Here is an 18,388-nt window from a genome sequence, read left to right as displayed (position 1 = left end):
AGTCCCCGCCCTCTGAGGTGATCGTGCTCAGAGGCGAGCGCTGCGCAAGCATCTCGGAGCAAGCGGGCATCTCGGGGCATACCTTCATTCATCCCCCCAAACAAATATATCACAAAAAGGGTCAGTCTCATGGGGCAGGATTGCTGTCAGATCAGGAAAATGCTTAGCAGTTAAGAGAAAGCACACACACAAGGAGACCGTGCGTAGTACCAAGTACTATTTATTTTGGCTTTGGAATTTCTTTGACTATAAAGTGATGAGCTGCACTTTAGACAGTGGCACTCGCAATACAAACAAGATGATATTGTTTATTTCTTCCCAAAAGCGAGCGGGAGACTCTTAATCATAGAAGTCATCAAACTCGTCTGCTTCTGGGCTGCAAATTTGTGGGCGCAAAGCAGCCTCAATCTCGGAGCTGCTGTCGTCAGATTCGCCCCAGAAAGCTGATGGTGAGGAGAAAAAAAAAAAAAAAAATTGTAAAATCTTTTCTATGTTTATGTGGTTTATGTCACAGACATGACATTTTACAGCTCCCCAGAGGCAGCCAGACACCATGGCTTATGGAGAAGGTCAGCGTTTCAAGGACCACAGACCTAGGAGTGCATTTCTGATGCAGCCTGCTGTCAACATGCCGTGGGCTCTGACACCGGCGCAGCTCTGGCCAAACAGGGGGCTCATTCAGAGGTCCCACTTCATTGTTCTTCAAGGTATCTTGAGAGAACATTTCCACTCCAAGCAATTTACTTGACCAGCTGCTGCCTGAATTACAGCTTTGTCTATTATGTGACACTTTCTCCCTCTACTTGACCCTGCAGTGAAGTCATAATCACAGCATGACATCAGAGTTGGCATAAAAATGGCAATGATGTCACAAATGAAAAATCACCACTTTGTGATAGGATGGAATACAGGCTAGACTGACTTCAAAGAACTGCACAGCTTTAACAAACAGCTTAGGGAATTAGCAAACAATTTCACTTAAATAAACAGGATCACATTTAAATTGTTCCCCAGAGATTCCTCAATATGTAAATTCTTTCACCCACAAAAAAAAAAAAAAAAAAAGACGTGAAAAGCATGGCACATGCGGATGTGTACGTCAAGCCCACGGTCACTCGCAGAGCTGCGCTCTCTGCCTGTTCCCAGCCACTTCCCCAGGGCCGCTGTTTGTCCAAGGCAGCGCAGCAGCCACAGTGCCCTGAACGAGGCACGAGACTCTGAAACAGAGGCTGGAGGAAGGCTGTCACACCTCGAACAGAAATTTCTGCTCAAGTTTGGCTGGGGCGCCGTTAACACGTTCGGTGCTTTCGATGGCACAAGCTAAATGAACTTCTTATCTACAAATGCAGCAGCTGCATCTTTCATCCTACATCCCCGGACTGCAGGTCTGCGCTTGGCCAAGAGCATCAGAGCGGCGCCGGCTGCACCCTGTGCTCGCTCCCACGCTCCACACCTGGGAAGAGGCTGAACACGCTGAAAGGCTACAAAAAAACACGACTCCCCAGTAGAGAAGGAGAGAGGCTGGGGATGCGAGAGAGGCCTTTTGAAGGGGACCACAGCAGCCATCGGTTATGGCATCCTTAAATCGGATGCCACGTTCTGTACCACTCGGGCTGCACTGCACCTCCAGACAAAGAGCTCCTTGCTCCCAGCACTGACTTCACTTTCAGGAGGCTCCCTCAGAGGTGTGGCTTCAGATGCCAGTGGTCCTTATGGTGGTTAAAAGAGAAAAATGAAATGCAGGGCAGAATGAAAACACAGAGGGCCCAAACCGCACCAATTTAGAAAAAAGCCTGCTTGCTCACGCAAAAAAAAAAGTTATTCCAGATTTTTTGTCCAGGTGCACAGGCACCTTTGTGTGCTGACCTGCTGTAACTGTGCAGACACACGTGCTGCTGCCCACCCACTTCTGCAACCTGGATTTCAAAGGGAAGATCAAGAAAACATCGGGTTTTCCCTTCTCTAGGTTTTGTCCTGCCTGCTATTTGCTCCTGTTTGATTTAAGCCCCGAAGTAAAGACCATGACTTGTTCCACACTATGTGCACCACAAAACACGTCCTCTCTGGTCCAGAATTTGTCATTGTCAGCTATTTGCTGGCTCCTGTGTTAAGCAAGGGAAATTCCACACTTTCCCATCTTCTTACACCCGTAATTCATATAGTTCCATAATATTGTTCTTGAAGGTTTTCTCAATATAAATTACACTTAGAGAGAGATCAATTTAAGTAGCGTAACATTGATTTCTTACCTTTGGATTTTATCACAGTTACCATTCCCTTCCCGGTTTCAGTCCTGTAAAAGAGGAAGATTTCATATACTCAGCACATCACAAAATTACAGCAATATAAGTCGACTTTTTTAAAAAAAGCCGTGAGGTGGTTTAAAAAAAATCAGTAACTTCTATAACTATTTTTTTTTGTTTTTAAACAACTATTTTATCAAGGGTTTCTTCACCTTTATGTCTTTTAAAAGGTGGAGAAATTAACATGCAGCAGGGACACTGGTCCAGATGTTCAGGCAGCGTGAACTGGAATCATTCCTTGGTAACAGCACCGATTTACACCAGTAGTGAATTCAGGGTACAAAGGATCAGAGCTCCGTCTATCTCTTGCAGCCTTTCGGGTAATGCAAAGAAAGTAAAGCAAAAATCCAAACAAAAATAATAGCACCCCCCACTGATGCTCACTGAACTTCCCTGTTCCCCTTCCTGCCAGCATGCTCCTCCAGCCCGGCTCCTGGGTTCCCATCGCATCGTCCTGCCCCTATGTAAATGCGCAATCTCCCCCCTGCCTTTGATCTACCTTGATGTATGTGCAGTTGCGACTCCGTTCTGTTAAATGACTGCTCTTGTGTCTAGAGCATCACAGGCCCTTTTGAATCTCTCAAACAAGCTGGAATCATTTTGATCTTTTGTGTGTAGTGTGTGTATTGTGTTGGTGCTGCGAAATAATCACGTCAGGGCAACGATGTATGCGAATTAACTGTTACATTAACAGTCCTGCAAGAAGCTCTAAAAATAAAGCTTCAGCTGATTTTAATAAGGAAGATCAAATAGGAGATATTTGTGAAATTGCTGGGCGAACTAGTAAAATAGAAGCAAATGTCAAGCTACAATCTGAAGCTGTTGCCACGGTCAAAACAGGACTCAATCAACTGTCGAATTTCATACAATTTGCTGCATTTCATTTAAAGACATGGCAGCTAATACATAATTGCTTAAAGCGGGAAGTTAAAAATACTCTTAACTGCTATTGCGGAGGCATTTGTGAAGGAGATCAAAAAAAAAAAAGCAGAGGCGACTCACTGCTTGTCTTGTACTGCTGCAGCTGAAAAGCTGAACTGAACACAGGAGGAAGTTTCCTTATGTTACAGCTACCTACGATATAGAAACTTCTCCTTTTAAGTAAAGGAAAGCTCATACTGTTTAAATCAGACTCCTTTTCTACAAGCTGCAAATGCCATTAGCACTCCCTCTTTGCAGATACACAAAAAATCCCAGAAACGGAATATTAAATGTAGCCAAAGTTCAACCTAAGTGAGGCTTAAGTACTAGTAACAAGTAACACTACTAGTTGAGTATTAACAGTGACATAACTAATTATTAACCTATTATTTCTTCATGTAAAAATCTTTAAAATGTTAGCCTTCCACTGTTTATCTGACATTTTGTTGGCATGCCAGGCAGATGCCTTTCTGTTTTATTCAGACTCAGACCCTACGCTGCATTACACTTCAACCTCTCCTTCAAATACATTTACTCAACAATATCGCCAGCGAGTATTTTAAGTCAGAGCCTCTGGGTTGAGTCCTGCAATACACTGAACACCCTTAACTCTTGCTCACTTTGGTGAGATTTCGTGACCCTCAGCGTTTCCCAGGAGGTGCTCCACATATCCCAGGCTTAACCCATAAAAATGTGCTCAAGAGGCTGCAACTCCAGCAGCAGCATCATTTTTCCCCTGGGCATAGAGCGAGAAACCACTTGTTGCTGAGCCACAAATTGAGAGGTGACTTCAGCGTCAGACTGCACAAGAACCATTTTATCTTTAAGTAGTTAAAACAAGACCAGGCAGCCGGCAGCTCCTGTTTCCACTGCCAGCTGCTTCGCCTCCCGCTGTCAGGAAGGGAGGCCTGCGGGGTTCTGTTATTCAGCCGCGCTAGAAGGTCCCTAGAAGCGATTTTTTGCCCCGCATCTCTCCACAGTTCAAGCCCAGATTGAACACGAGAGGGCTGGTCATTTGGGCCCGCAGAGCGTGCGACCACCCATAGAGGATGGCCTGGTCCTCTTGCACAACTTGAAGCAGTGCGAGGTGCTCTGGGTCCGGCTGAAGGCCAGTGGTCTCACTGAGAAGTTGCAGTGACAAGGACCACCGCAACTGTAGGAAGGTCTGGAAACCTTCCCTCTCCCACACCAGCTTCCCATGGAGAAAAAGGTCAATGCTGGCAGGAGGGGGGGGTGGGAAGACAGATGTTTGTGTTCTATCAAAATCCATCCATTTGCTGGGGTTCAGCCTCCCGGGGCTAATCCACTGTGTGTAGAATGGGATTCACTCCCAGGGGAGCAGGGAGCTGTAGCGCAACACCCTGAGAGCTGGGTGTTAGTGTGATGCAGCAGTGCATAAAGAGAGATGGGGAGGAGGGTGTCGGCAAAGGCTTGCTGTGAAAGCTGTTGGCACACAGAGAAACTCCTGGGGAGACAGGGAAAATGGAGCCAGGACATCAGAAAGGTCAGATGGGAAATCGCAGCTCCACCAAACCGAGCCTGGAAAGTGCTGCAAGATAGCTTTGTAACAGGGAATAAAAATCTCGAATTACGTCTGAAGTGTTAGTCAAGGCTGATAAGATGCAAGATGAGCTCTACATTGCAAAAGATTCGTATTCAGAAATCGGCAAATTCAATCACGAAAGTTATCATCTGGTATACCGAGCACACAATAACCACATGGACCTCCGCAGAGAAATGCTAGGAGTATAAATGAAGGAAGGCCAGTTTCACTGCCTCGACTAATCCCCCGTCGTGACCCTTCGATATCCATTTACACATTTGCTTCTTCCCTAAAATAATTCCAAACTGAACCCAGGCTCTAACAAAGAAAAAACCCAAACCAGTTTAACTTCAAAGGGCCTTTTAATCTCTCCTTACTCTGATGAAACAGGCTTTTTGTATTGAAGATGCTGCAACAATAAGAAATGAAAGAGCTCCAAGAAAATATTTTTACCTCCATAAAGAAAATTAATACTAAGAGGAAAATACCAGACTAACAAGAGCTAAGTTACTAGAGGTGGCTCACTGAAAAACAGCAGAAAATGTTTACTTTAGCCTGAGTAGCTTTTTGCTAAAGCACCTGTTGAACCTCTATGTTTTAGTGTCAAGTAAAAAAAGACACCCAAATGCCAAGTGAGAAAAAGACACCCAATTGCAACAAAGGAAAAAAGACAGACACAAACTACCCAAACACCAAGGAAGAAAAAACCTAAAAAACCACCAACAAAAACCACCCAAGCACCAAGAGAAAGAAACCACCACCAAAATGCCAGGTTTTATCAGAAAACCAAACAAAATGCAGAGTGCTGCAACCTCAGGAACACAGACACTCCAGCTCATCTTGTCAGAGTCTTGAAGCCTGCGTGCCGCTGTCCTATGCATGCATCGCTGCGGCAGCTAAACACGGAAAACACATCGAGCGTTTCTTTTCGCAGCGTGGTGCTTACTAACATTCAGCGAGAGAAGCAATGGAGCTTCTCCCCAGCTGTACGTGAGGTTGCGGAGTTGCAGATCTGTCTTTAAAAAGCATTTTTTGGAAACATTTAAAAGCCTCGTGGTCACGAGCCAGCCCGGCTGCTTAGTGGCAGCGCCTCCACTGCAACAGTCTCAGCTGGGCACCCCCCACGATTGGACACTTTGCTGCCGCTCCTGTGGAAGGCTGATGGCTCTGCCATTTTCTGCTCGTCTTTTACTAGAAGTCGGGCAGCGCAGGAGTATTCCCCACCCTGGAAAGTCACACAAACTAAAAAAAAAAATAAAATAAAAGAATCCATTCATCACACCAGAATTGGAGCAATAATACTGAATTTAAGTAATTATACTGCAAATGGGATGACCTTTATTTTAGGATACAAAGATCTATAACGAGCTACATTTAAGACCATTCTCTGTTTAGACATACCACGCTGAAGAAAGAAAAACATTCTTGCCTAGAGAACCTACTAACACAAAGGCTGCATCACAGCGCAGCGAGGAAGCTGCGTTGGAAGAGCATAGGGCATCACCGCAGAAATAAACTCTTTCCTCTGTACTACGAAGGCAGCGTATTTAGACAGACATTGCCTCTCCCCACAAACCATTCCCCACTGACATTTGTAGAGCATCGCCACTGCAACTTTAGTATTTCAGCAACAGCTGAATGTTAAGATTTAGGAAAGCTCACAGAAATATCTGTTGCATCAGAAAAGCGCACTTGAATTGACAGTCGGCTTCCGACAGAAGCGATTTGACAACTGAAGGTACGGCAGGAGGGTAAAACAATCAGATGCAGGCTGGTTTCTGGGTGCCTCTCTCAGGAGTCTGGATTTTCTGACCACTCCCAGCCCCAAACCTTGGAAATCTCTCCTCAGAGCCCCTGCCAAGGCAGGCGGTTCCCCCCAGCCAGTTCGGCAGCAGCAGGACTCGTTTGGGAGGGGGATGCTGGAGGTGCAGGGATGTGCGGAGCCGGAGTGCCCCCCGATGGCCAGCCTGCCTCGGCGCCAGGGTCCAGCATCACCCCCGAGAATAATTAAGAGGATGAATTATAATCTGCCCACTTTTATTTGCACGTCCTTACATCTGTGTTTCGTAAAGGCGGCTTTTGACTAAGAAACAGCCTTCGGAGACCAGATGGGATTACTTCCAGAAGACAGATTAATCGAAGTTTAAAATACTTTAGACCGTGTTTGTGTCCTGACAAATTAAAGTTGTTCTTTGGCTCCCAGTTGATGATGCATTTTTAATCTCCAGATTATTTTGAAACGAGACAGCACAAACAAGTCAAAGAAAAAAAAATAAACTGCTTGCCTCAAAAATTCAGAATGACCCAGAAAGCTAGTGACCTCCACTGGCTGCATCCATCGCTACAGCCCCACGAAATGCCACACACATCGCCTGCTGCCCGCTCTCGCCGAGAGATCCAGGCCTGACTTCTGATACCTTTTCCCCCAAGTAACTGTATAATTCAGTACGCTCTTTGCTGCTGCAAAACGCTAACTCCTCGATCGAAAGCTGCATCTCCGCATGTGCAAATATTCCTTCAGTAAAGCAAAAGAAGCCAGGACAAAGTAGTTTTGTAGCTAAACGTCGGGCAGGACGATATTTGCGGGAGAAGAGGAAGCTCTGGCATGCACCCCCGAACAAAAGGGAACAAGTGGTCTTTACTCGGAGAGCAGCTTCCTATTAAGACTCACTCCTTCGTACATTATGCCTTTCATCCCCACTCAACCACAAAATGATTTTGCTGTAGGAAATACAATGGCAGAAAAAGATTTACATTGAAAGAATCTTTAATAATAAACTGTTGCAGATCTGCCTACTTCCCCATGATTTATAATACAATAAACATCGGATTCTATTAAGTCTCATGCACTGAAGACATGCACTGAAAAACCGAATATGAAAGCCCTCAATTCTTCCCGTCTCCAGTACCATAATAGTGAAATGAGCATGTATAAATGTGCTAAGAGTATCTCTTTGCATCTTTTATAGCTTGTGTGTATTAATCTGTAAAGCTTATTAAGAAAGTCATTGCTATGCAAAGCAGCACCCAATCTCTTTCTCTCGCTTTTCAACAGAGCGCAGTGTTTAGCCAATAGGACCGGTCCCCTGCCCCTCATTCCACATTCATAACATGCAACATTTGCACAATGTATCTCTCAAAGGCCGCTGAATAGAAAGCCTTAATACTCATGTAAACAACTGCAAACCAATTACTTAATGAATCAGGCCCACACATAATGAGGTGCCAGACAAAGAGCTATAAATGCATTTTTGCGCCCGAGCCTCTGCTTTAAAGTAAAATCCCTCAGCTGTAGTTTGGGCTTAACTGGCACATCGTAATTATTGTCTGGAGGACATCAGAGGAAGCCATTTTTTTCCTTTAGGTCCAGCGGGGTCTGTTGCGAGGTCACTCATCAGCTCAGTGACAAAACGGAGCAAAGAAGAATTTATAAAAAGTACCACAGGAGCGCCACGCAGTTATGTTTATTCTCAAGTAGTGGGTTTCGAGACCACTTGTAAAAGCAATAAAGCCCGAGAAGTGACTGCAGTAAGTGGAGCGCTCAAACGTGAGCGGCCGGGAACCCGCGCCGCGGCCTGGCCGCACACCAGCGGCCGGCCACCTCCTCCATTTCTCAGTCTTCCTCACTGCTCTTCCCTGTCTGCGGGGTAGATTTCAGCGTCCGAAAGCAAGGGCTGTTAGCTAACTTCATGTTTAGAAATCTGTGTTGGTTTTGACTCCTTTAGAAAAAACTACCTTTAAGCTGTTGTAAAAGACTTTTTTTTTAAAGCAGCATCGTCATGTATCAGCGCATGAAGTGCACTTGCTTCTCAGCACTGAAAGGCAGGAAATTATAGGGCAGAGTGAATTATTTAGAATTTATCACAAATAAGAATTTGAAAAAAAAGAAAGAGTGCAAAAAAAAAAAGTATGCCATATGAACAACATCTGAAAAATGCAAAAGTTGCCAAAGGTGTTAGCAGCAGGCAGTGCAACACCCAAGGGGAAAACGAGCTTGGAGACTTTCTTTCATAAAAAAATAGTTTGTTTTGAATTACATGTATTTTTTTCAGATGCTTAGCAGTGATCCTACAGCAAGTTCTTCAGGGCCTGATCCTTCTCCTCCTGCTGTCCCAGGCTTGAGTGCCTAAATTTTACATTTAAAAATTCATCTCTAGGAGCACCCTTGCATTTTGGAGTGAGATTTGGAACATCGCTCTTGAAGTTCCAGAAAATTTAAAAAGAAAAAGAAAAGAAAAAAAGAGCTTGAGCATAAGACTATAAGAATTAATCCTAAAGAAAGGCATGAATGCCATTCATCAATACCGTGTTACGGCTTGTCTTTATTTACTGGAAGAATTACAGAAATACTGTGATTTTAACACACAATGCAGAACAACACTTGCAAAATTGGAATCGTCTTTCGCATCAAAACTGACTTTGTCAACAACAGCATAAAGCAGCTGCAGAAAGACAGCGATGCCGTGCGAACGGAGGAGGTACGCATCTCTCAAAACACTGTGAATTCTCCCCAGGGCGCTGCTGCTGGCCGCTCTCACGGCAGCAGCACCCGCACCCGCTCGTGGGGCTGCTCCAGCACGAGCAGAGGAGGGTCTGCAGCCCTGCCAGTGTTTCACGAGGTGGCCGTGTTACACCCTATTTTCTGCTGCTGCTTGACCACCAATACGCTGGCTGCTGCTGGATTGCTGCTACGGGCCAGTGCAAGGAACATCCAACAGAACAGCTCAGGGACCCAAAGGGAACTGTTGCAGTTTAAAAAACCCCCACAAACTAACATTTTCTTCTTTTCCCTTTTTTTTTTTAAAAAAAAACCAAAACAAACTGCACCCTTTAGGTACATGTAAGGCCATTAATTAAACACACTTGGTTTGAAAGCAAGAAAGGCATGTGAGCAATACCCCACGTTATAAATAAAAATCAAATATAAAACCCCCAAGCCCCCAGCCCACGAAAGGTGTTATCCCATTACAACTAGTTTATATCTCAGATACACAGAGAAGAAACCCACCACTTTATTTCTTGAAGACTTTATGTTTTACGCCTGCCCCTCTCCTGACAACTCCTATTGTCTGGCTCCTGAGTAGCCCTACTGAGAGCAGCTGTACACGCTAATTTGTGGTTCACTGAGATGTCAATTGAGTCTTAAAACGAGAAAACAACAGCTGCAATACAATACTTGGCTTTGACACAAATATTTTCTAAGGTGTACCAAAGTTTAAGACCTGTTATTAGAGAAACATAAATACAAACCTTAACCCTAGATCAAGTGAAAGAATAAAACAATCACAGCTTCAGTCACTCTCTGTCAGTGTTTCTTGTTCTACAGAAGCATTTCAAATGTTACAGGAATTAACAACTTTACCTCGACAAGGGAAGACTTCTCTCATTCGATGAAGAACTAGTTTCTGATTGCGTTTCTTGGTTTGCTTTTGCTTTGGAACTATTCTCGCCATTGTCCCAGCCTGTTAAGTAAAAACATGAAATTATTAATTGTCAAATGGTAACGGCTGGATCTTGCAGCAACCCGCAGTCCCCGGCAGCCACACGCTCGTATTTTCAAATGGATGCACATAACTGCCGCTCTCCCTGTTTGATGGCAAAGTCGAAAGAGGAACACGCAGCACCAGCTACAGTATCTGCCTCGACATTGTTTGCTCATGAGTAAGTAGAAATTTGTTTAAAACACAGAAAACAAGGCACTCTCACTATCAAGTTATCTGATAATGATTTCCTGTAAACAGTGAAACTTTTGCACATTTTACCTCATTTTAGAAAAAAAAGAGCAAACACCGAGATGCTCTCAGGAGCGCATCTGTGATGCTGTGAGATACAGCGAGAGCTGTATTGCATTGTGGCAACTTTAAGCAAAACTTAAAGGATTTCTGGGTTTTTTACTCTTTTTTTTTTATCATCCCTGAGTTCTAATTTCCTTTAGTTAATCAGGAAGCAAGGTTATTTTTATTCTCCTTCCCCTTAAATGTAGATTATTTTGGATAGTTACAGTTCTCTTAATATTATTCAATACCTCAGTATTTTCAACCATTTTCTTGAAATAGAGCTGCATTTGGGAGACCCAAATCTTGGGACTTAAATAGCCAAACACCCAACTATTTAAAAATCTTTTATTCACACTTTCTTTCCTTTCCCCCTCCCTGCTCTGTGTATCTCATCTCCATTCTGGAGAGACTGGTGGGGGTTTTTTGTTTTGTTTTTTGTTTTTTGTGGTTTTGTTTGTTTGTTTGTTTTTAAAAAAGGTAAACAAATTAATTCACTGGAGTTATACAATTGCTCAGCTTTGTACTCATTTCCAAAAGACGTGATGCTCAAGTACAAATCCCACTTTAAAAGGCTACTTTGCATACATACATACTTATATATATATATATATATATATAGGACTGAAATTACAAACAAGCCCTGATTGTTACCAACTTCATTCCAACCCAGGACCATTTAGTATTTCTGCACATCTTGCACACTTTGCTCTCTAACTGGACATGCACATTACCAGTCCGCTCCAGCAGATCGCACCACTTTGCACTTCGATTGTGGCTGCACAAACCCTGCTCAGTCTCGGGTGCTTGCAACCAGAAGATGCCAGCTGCCTGGCCAGCACAGGAGATGGCAGAGTTCGGGCACAGGAGCTGCCCTGGCAGCAGCATGCTGCTTGCGGAACAAAGTCTGACTGCTTCCCAAGAATGCATGGAGAAATCATGAATGAGAGGGGAGAAAAGGAAAAGAAAAGGGACACCACCCCCCTGCGATGTACATGTGTAGAGGAGCAGAGACCTGCGGAGATCATGGAGGACATCCGGACACAAGGCTGACGGCAGCTCATGGCTGCAGACCCAGCAATGTGGGCACGCACTGAGAAACTGCTGACCACAAAGAGATGAATATTCACGCCTGTTTGTACATTACTTTGGAAAAGCACAAAAAAAAAAGCTAATTTAGTCTAATCAAGTGAGAACTCCCAGAAACTGCTGCTCACTCCAGCAGTAAGGCACTTAACAGTGGTGTACTTTTCAGGGCTCCTCACGCACAGATTCAAACTCCAACACGCAATGTGGCTGAGGTTACGTGCTCGCTTCTTGCCTAGGGACAGAGCCGGCTTTGCTTCAGAGGGGCATCCCTCTGCCTCTGGAGAGCCTTGCACGGAGCCAGTTGTGCCTGGCTAGCAGAACACCACAGGCCATAGTTACATGTGCCCTCAGACATGGCTCCGGCGCGTCCAAGGCCTGCTCCTGGCATGAAGGACAGCGTGAAGCAAACAGCCTCTGCACAAATTGTCAGCCCCAACAACCCTTCCCATTTCAGCCCTGCACGTGCAGAGGGACACATCCGCCTCATTACAGCCTGTTAATGGACCAAACACTTTTCCTCCTCCCCATCTATAACAGGTGGAGTGTCCAGGGCAGATGGTAGCTCCAGAGTATTAGCACACCAGTTAAGGGGCTGCATCTGATATGTGCCTCTCAAAGCCTTCCCTCTCAAGCTGAGCCTGGGAACACCTGAGCAGGGACCCAACAGCTAGCTTGCTGTCAATGGGGCCCTCTGCGGCAGGAACGTATCTGCAAACTCGGGAAGTGCTTCTACCTGTGCACGAGTGACTTTCTCTGTTGCTGTTGAATGCTCTTCCTGTCCCTCAGGGCAGTGATACGGAGCCAATCTTTGGTCTGCCGTACCCACCACACCTTTCCAGCTGGCACTTCAAAGGCCAGGGCTTTGCCCACTCTACCAAAACTCAAACCAGGCCATTGCTGTTGTGCAGCTCTCCTTACAGCTTTTGCCTATGTACCAGCCTGAAAAGCCCATTCCCCCATCCCTTCTATGCCTGCACTTCCCTCCCCTACATCAAACATAGCACAAACCTTTAAGACCTTTTCACCTTTAAGACCCTTCAGAGCCCAGCTTTGCTCTACTTGTCAATTATAATACAATGCCAGGCTATCAGTCCCCACTTCTGCCTTAGTTACACCAGGCTGCCTTGCTCATCAGTCCAGTCATTCCCCTCAAGCATCGCTGTGCTGACTTACATCCTATGCACCCTACAGAAATGGGAGATCCTTCTAGGAACTCCTGAGCCCACCAGCCCATCTCCCTGCAAAGCCTGCCGTGGCGATTCATTCGGGCTGTGGCACCCATGGAGCGCCTGACAAGGCGTGAGCAGCCAGGGTGCAGCGACTGCCGCTTTGTGTGCCGAGCAGACACCTGGCTCTTATCTCCTCTTACCCCACTCAGCCACTCGCTCCCCATGCCTTCAACAGCGTGTCCGCACTGTGAGCTGGCAGAAAGGAAGTCTCGGTTACAGACGTGCAGCGCTGACCACAAAACCAGCCCAATCAGGGGAACATGGCAGGACTTGCTTCAGCACTGTGAGAAAGCACCAGCAATCGCTGCAACATACAGGGCAGAGAAGATCTAAGAAATCGCTGCTAGAAGAGAAAACCCTTAAGCACTGCATCGTGCCATAAAACCCTTATGCAGATCAGTGTATTTCCTTCATAAAACCAATCAGCGTGTTTAAGGTTAAATGCAACTTAGTTCAAAAAGATACTTTTATTCTGGGGTGTGTGTGCGTTTCTGTTGTTTGGTTTGCTGGAAGCATCTGACTTGCTGTGCTGTAACAGCCAGGCATACCCTCCCTGTCGCAGGCTGGGGACAGCGAGAGGTGTGTGGTGCTGAAACAAATATATGTTTTGCCCTGAGCACACAGCGGAACATGATAGCCCTGGCAAGAAAGATGCACTGAATGGAGAAGAGGAAAAGAAAAGGAAAAAAAAGATGGGTTTAGAGCACATCAGCAGCACGCAGACTGAAACCCTTGAATAAAGGAATTGCCAATGCCATAGAAATCATTCAGCAGGGAGCAGCAGCACTGGGAAGCAAAAGTGGAAGTGAGAGGATGGCTGTGGGCTGCGTCAGCACTGCTGGAGAGCAGCAGCTCCTGACAGCCGTCTTGTAACACCTCCAGGGCCGTAATACAGGCTTGCTAAAAAGCACGTCTCCCTTCTCATCCAAATTCAGTAAATTCTTGCTAAGAGACAGGTGCCATCTGCTTGCTGTTCTCTGCCCAGGCGGTGTTTGGAAGGAGTGGCCTCGCTGCATCACCAGCTCTCGTGTTCCCGAGACAGCCCAGAAGCAATGCAGGCGCGCAGGGTCAAAGCTGCCCGGATGGGGTCCTTCCAGCATTTACTCAGCCTGAATGGCCAGCCCATACTGCCCAGACACAGCTGAACAAGCTTGGTAAAACTCAAGTCTTTAAACTCAAACTGGGATGTTACTAATGGAAAGTTCTTAATCAAGCAATGCTGCAGCAGAAGGGCAGCTGGGATGTCCCAGACAGCGCGGCTCCCCTCACGCCTTTTTCCCCATGCATCGCACCTTCCACTCACAACGAGCAAAGGATCTGCGATACCACTATTAGTTAGAAACACTCTACACTTTTCAGCTTTGAATTAATCGTGCAGTCGGCACAGGTCAAAGCCGCTTTCATGTCAGCTTTTACAATTTTGTTGTGAACCAAATGGGTGTAGTTTTCTTCATTAGCCAACAATTCCAGGAAAAAAGTACCGTTGTTGCATAATGAACTGCTATTATTTTGTTCTGCCGAGCAGTTAGTGATCTTTAACCCAGAACATACTGTACCAGCACAGAACCGAAAAGAAGGTATTTTTCTGTGTGTTCCCCCTGTGGCCTAGATTGCAGCATCTATCAATTTATAGCCAAACACCTCAGCAGCTAAAAAAAGTGATGTGATGCAGTTTTCCACAAATGAAGAGATAAGAAAGCTCTTGGCCTTGTACTTGCAATATTTGTATCTTGCTAATTGTATTACCTCTCTCTGAGGAAGAAGCCCACACTTTCTAAACAACAAAACCAGCCTTAAAGCCCTTCGTTGCAGCTAGAGTCCCAGCACAGAAAAGTCACCTGCAGACAGCAAACCATCTTTCTATGGACAATCTCCAAGTGCTTGACTCTGCCTGTCTGCAAACGGGAAAGGTAACTCATAAGGTTGCTGGGTTTTAAAATGCAGACTGGGAAAACAGAAATCCCACTGTGTTCACACGTAGCCCCAGACAGTTCATAAGCAAAACTGGAATCTTCACCCTACATGACAAAGGATGTGAGCAAGGCACAGGAGTAGAACAGTAGGTGCTGCTCTGCCAGGAGAGGAACAAGAGCACTTTGTATGCCACTCAAAAGCTATTAATGGCTATCATCCATTATTGCCAATAACAATCAATAATCCCCTGTGCAAACAGAGGTAGTTGGAGGGCAAGAGAACCCAGTGCTTTCACAGACTCAACCCAGACACGTATCTGCATCTTCTTCCCATACACAAGCAAGAGCCTACACCAAAAGGAACTTTGCTCCTGTGTGCTTTTATCACCAATAAAATAGTTTGCAGCTTGGGTATTTCAGCTGCCACTAGACTTCAAAGTCAATAATGCCTTGAAAGGAATATTATCAGGATCAGCTGAGCCTGCAAGCTGTGTAGTTTTACAGTTGCCTTGGCAATAGTTATTGCACTGGCATTCAGCAGTCCTGGTAGGTCTGGGCTGCCATGCTGCTAGGTCCTATACCAAAATAGAAAACTAACAATAGTCCCTGCCCAGAGGAATTTTAAATCTGAACAAGCTCCTCCACCACATTAACACTAATTACTGCTCTTGCTGATGATCTGCACAGATACATGGGATTAAAGGTGGGCTGTCAGCAGCTGCGCCGCGGCCAGCACACCACAGCCACTGTGCACGCCTCTGCCTTGGGACCGGAGGTGTGCGTGCTGGCTGCATACAGGCTCTTCTACGCACCAATCTCCCTTGTGATAAAGCAGAAAACTTGCATACAGAGAGAAATAAAGGCTACCTGCAAATCTGATAGAAGGATGTGCTCTTCGGAGAGCAAAGAGATGGAAAAAATCTCCAAATTAAAACCTGACAGAACACTGCAGTAACTAGCATCCAGAAGTAGGTCACATACCAACAGATATCTCCCCTCTTCCTTTCAATGTAAAAAAATAAAGACAGATAAATACTCTTATCATAACATACCAATGTATGATGCTATCCTGCTCAAGAGTGGACACTTGGATGACCAGTGGGCTTGGGAAATCCCAGTGGAGCAAGCCATCCAGTGAGGATACTTCTAGAAGCTGCTGCCTCCGTTTAAACATCAAAGAAGATTTTTCACCCAGGAATTCATAACTAGAAAAAGACTCCGAGGTCTTCCAGGAACTTAAGTCAAGCATTGTAGAACATCACCTACTGAAGTAGGTAATCGAAACTCATTTAAGCAAAACACACAGCCTTAGGCGGTGCCAAGGTAGTTCTGTCAGACCACAACAGCAGCAGTGATTAATCGCATCCAGATGAACTTTTTTTCGTAACAGCAGTTGCGAATGGGCTGATACCAAATGAAGCAAAAAGTTGGGTGGACTTATTAACGCCTTTATTAGTGCACTCCAAGTGGAACCTCGGGAACCTTTTAACTTCAAACTCAAAGGAGGACCTTACTAGGAAGGACACGTGGGTGTGGGAAAAGTGTTGGCAGGATTATTGGCTCATTAAAGGTGACCTAACAAGGAAAGCAGAATTGGATTTGTGCTCTTTCATGTTCCCATATGATATACATAAGAAAGTGCTTTTTTTTTTTTTTTTTAAGAGGGTTTTTCCTCCTTATTTCTACATTAGATTTTATACCTGGAGAGTAGCTGGAAGGTGACATTCAGGATGCTGTGAAAGTGAAGCCTGAGGAATGGAGAAGTAACACCTTTTTAATTCGAATGCTTTATAGCTTTAACTTCTATTTAAATCAAAGACATAAATGAAGGGTAGGGAGAGAAATCAGGTTTTGTTAAAGATTTAAGAAACCTGCCCCTTCAATAAAATCAGCAGTTTCCTACTTGTAAATGAGACTCTTAAAACAGTCATACAGCAAAACAAGAAATAATGGACTTTATTCTTTCTTTTTAATCTTGCATTATTTGCCTAGCTCAGGAACAGCAAAGAAGCTGAACAATTTCTTTTACGTGTCTTCCCACAATAAAAAACAAAGCATCGATGAAGAAAATGAGAACAAGTCCAGATATCCTCCTCTATCCTCATATAACCTCGTATAAAATAAGATTGCTATTAATAGCCAACTCCTCTCTGGGTGAGACCATACACAAAATATAATCCTTTTAAAGTCAATTATCACAGCACAGCCTTCCACAAGCTTAGGGCAAGGCTCTAGGAGAGGAACCATCTCTATGCTATGAGCCACACTGCCCCCGTGCCCCCAGTTGACTCGGGGTTTGAAAAGCTCACGGGTCCTGCCGTGGATGGGAACAAATCAGCAGATGTTTTTGTCCAAGCCTTGTTTAGAAGAGCTCCGGGTGGAGTCAGGTACCAACATACACTGTCTCTAAGGGCATGGCGTCAGATGTCTAGCTACGACTCTAAAGCCCTTTCCCCTAAAGCCACACAACTATCTCCTTCCTTCCCTCCAGGCATGAAAAAACCCACAGATATTTCTGGAATATTTACAAAATATTAATTTTTTTTTTTTTTTTTTTTTTCTGCAACAGAAGAAAAATAAACCAGAACTACAGAAGCATTCATAAAGCGCCATCACAGAAGACTGCTTGGAAACACGTCCACCCAGCCCTCACAATGAAGTCCATCAAAACCCAAAAACCCCCAAGGCTTCCAGAGTTTCAAACCACCACTTAAAGCCCTTAAAGAATGCAGCAAGTACTGAAAAAAAAAAACCAGAATTTGTATCCCTTAAGCTTAGAAAAAGTTGTACAACAAAATGATCATGTATAGAACGGACATTAAATATCAGTTCATCTAAAAACAAAAAGCCAAGCCCTCAAACAAGTCATTTGAGCCCAAAAGACAATGCAGAGAAATGCTGCCTCTGTTTTAGGCACAGAACAATGTCAGAGCTCCAGGGCCACAGTCTACAGCAAATAATGATGAGCAAAAAGGAAAAAAAGTGACAGGCTGGAAGGGCGAGGAGCCAGAAGAGAACAAGCAGCCCGGAGAAGATCATGGGCTGAAGATGAATCGCATCCAAAAGGAGCGACTTTGCTTTCAAGTGAGATATGAAAAGTCTCACTCCTAGAGACAATGCGGCTGCTGGCTACTGGAAACACGCTGCAGCAAACCAGCAAATAAAGCGGACTCAGAGAGAACAGATTTTAAACTGAGTTACTGGTTTCGGGGTTTAGGTCAGGGAGAGTTTCTCGGCATTTTTACAAATAGGAAGTACTGGTATTTGCATGCCTGTTCAGTAAGAAAGCTACGGAAGAAGTGGGGAAGGGGGTGTCCACTGTGGTTTGGCTTTTGGTAACCGACACCCAACACAGCAGCCAGCCGCACAGACCATCGGGGTCCCCCCCAGGAAAAACTGCAACAGAGAATTTCCTGACAAATTTGTGTGGAAAACCATAGCTAAACCGGTAGTGATAAGTCATAAAATTCAGGGTGGGGAGAAGCAAACCAAAAGCATTGGCAGCTACAGAGATCCAAACTCAAGAGCTGGTATTGTCCTTTAAAAAAAAAAAAAAATAGTCTCAGTGATGGCATTAGCTGGAGGGAGTCACCATTCCCGACATTGTTCCTGCTGG

At 44.9% G+C, this 18,388-nt stretch overlaps 1 protein-coding gene across 1 annotated transcript in view; it reads right to left on the bottom strand.

Moving 5' to 3' along the window:
• Positions 1–202: 202 nt before the first annotated feature.
• Positions 203–18,388, bottom strand: part of KIZ (kizuna centrosomal protein) — a 51,586-nt gene continuing 33,400 nt past the window's right edge. The window contains exons 12-14 of the mRNA XM_086460377.1: positions 10,130–10,229; positions 2,250–2,293; positions 203–443 (exon numbers count right to left, since the gene is read on the bottom strand). Of these exons, the coding sequence (XP_086316503.1) occupies positions 340–443; positions 2,250–2,293; positions 10,130–10,229 (248 nt within the window). The 3' untranslated portion in view covers positions 203–339. The remainder of the gene's footprint in view (positions 444–2,249; positions 2,294–10,129; positions 10,230–18,388) is intronic.

This window comes from Leptosomus discolor, chromosome 2 (assembly GCF_034619465.1).
Source record: "Leptosomus discolor isolate bLepDis1 chromosome 2, bLepDis1.hap2, whole genome shotgun sequence".
Classification (NCBI taxonomy): Eukaryota; Metazoa; Chordata; class Aves; order Leptosomiformes; family Leptosomidae; genus Leptosomus; species Leptosomus discolor.
The sequence above is the reverse complement of the archived record's forward strand: the minus strand, read 5'-3'. Positions and strand labels throughout refer to the sequence as shown.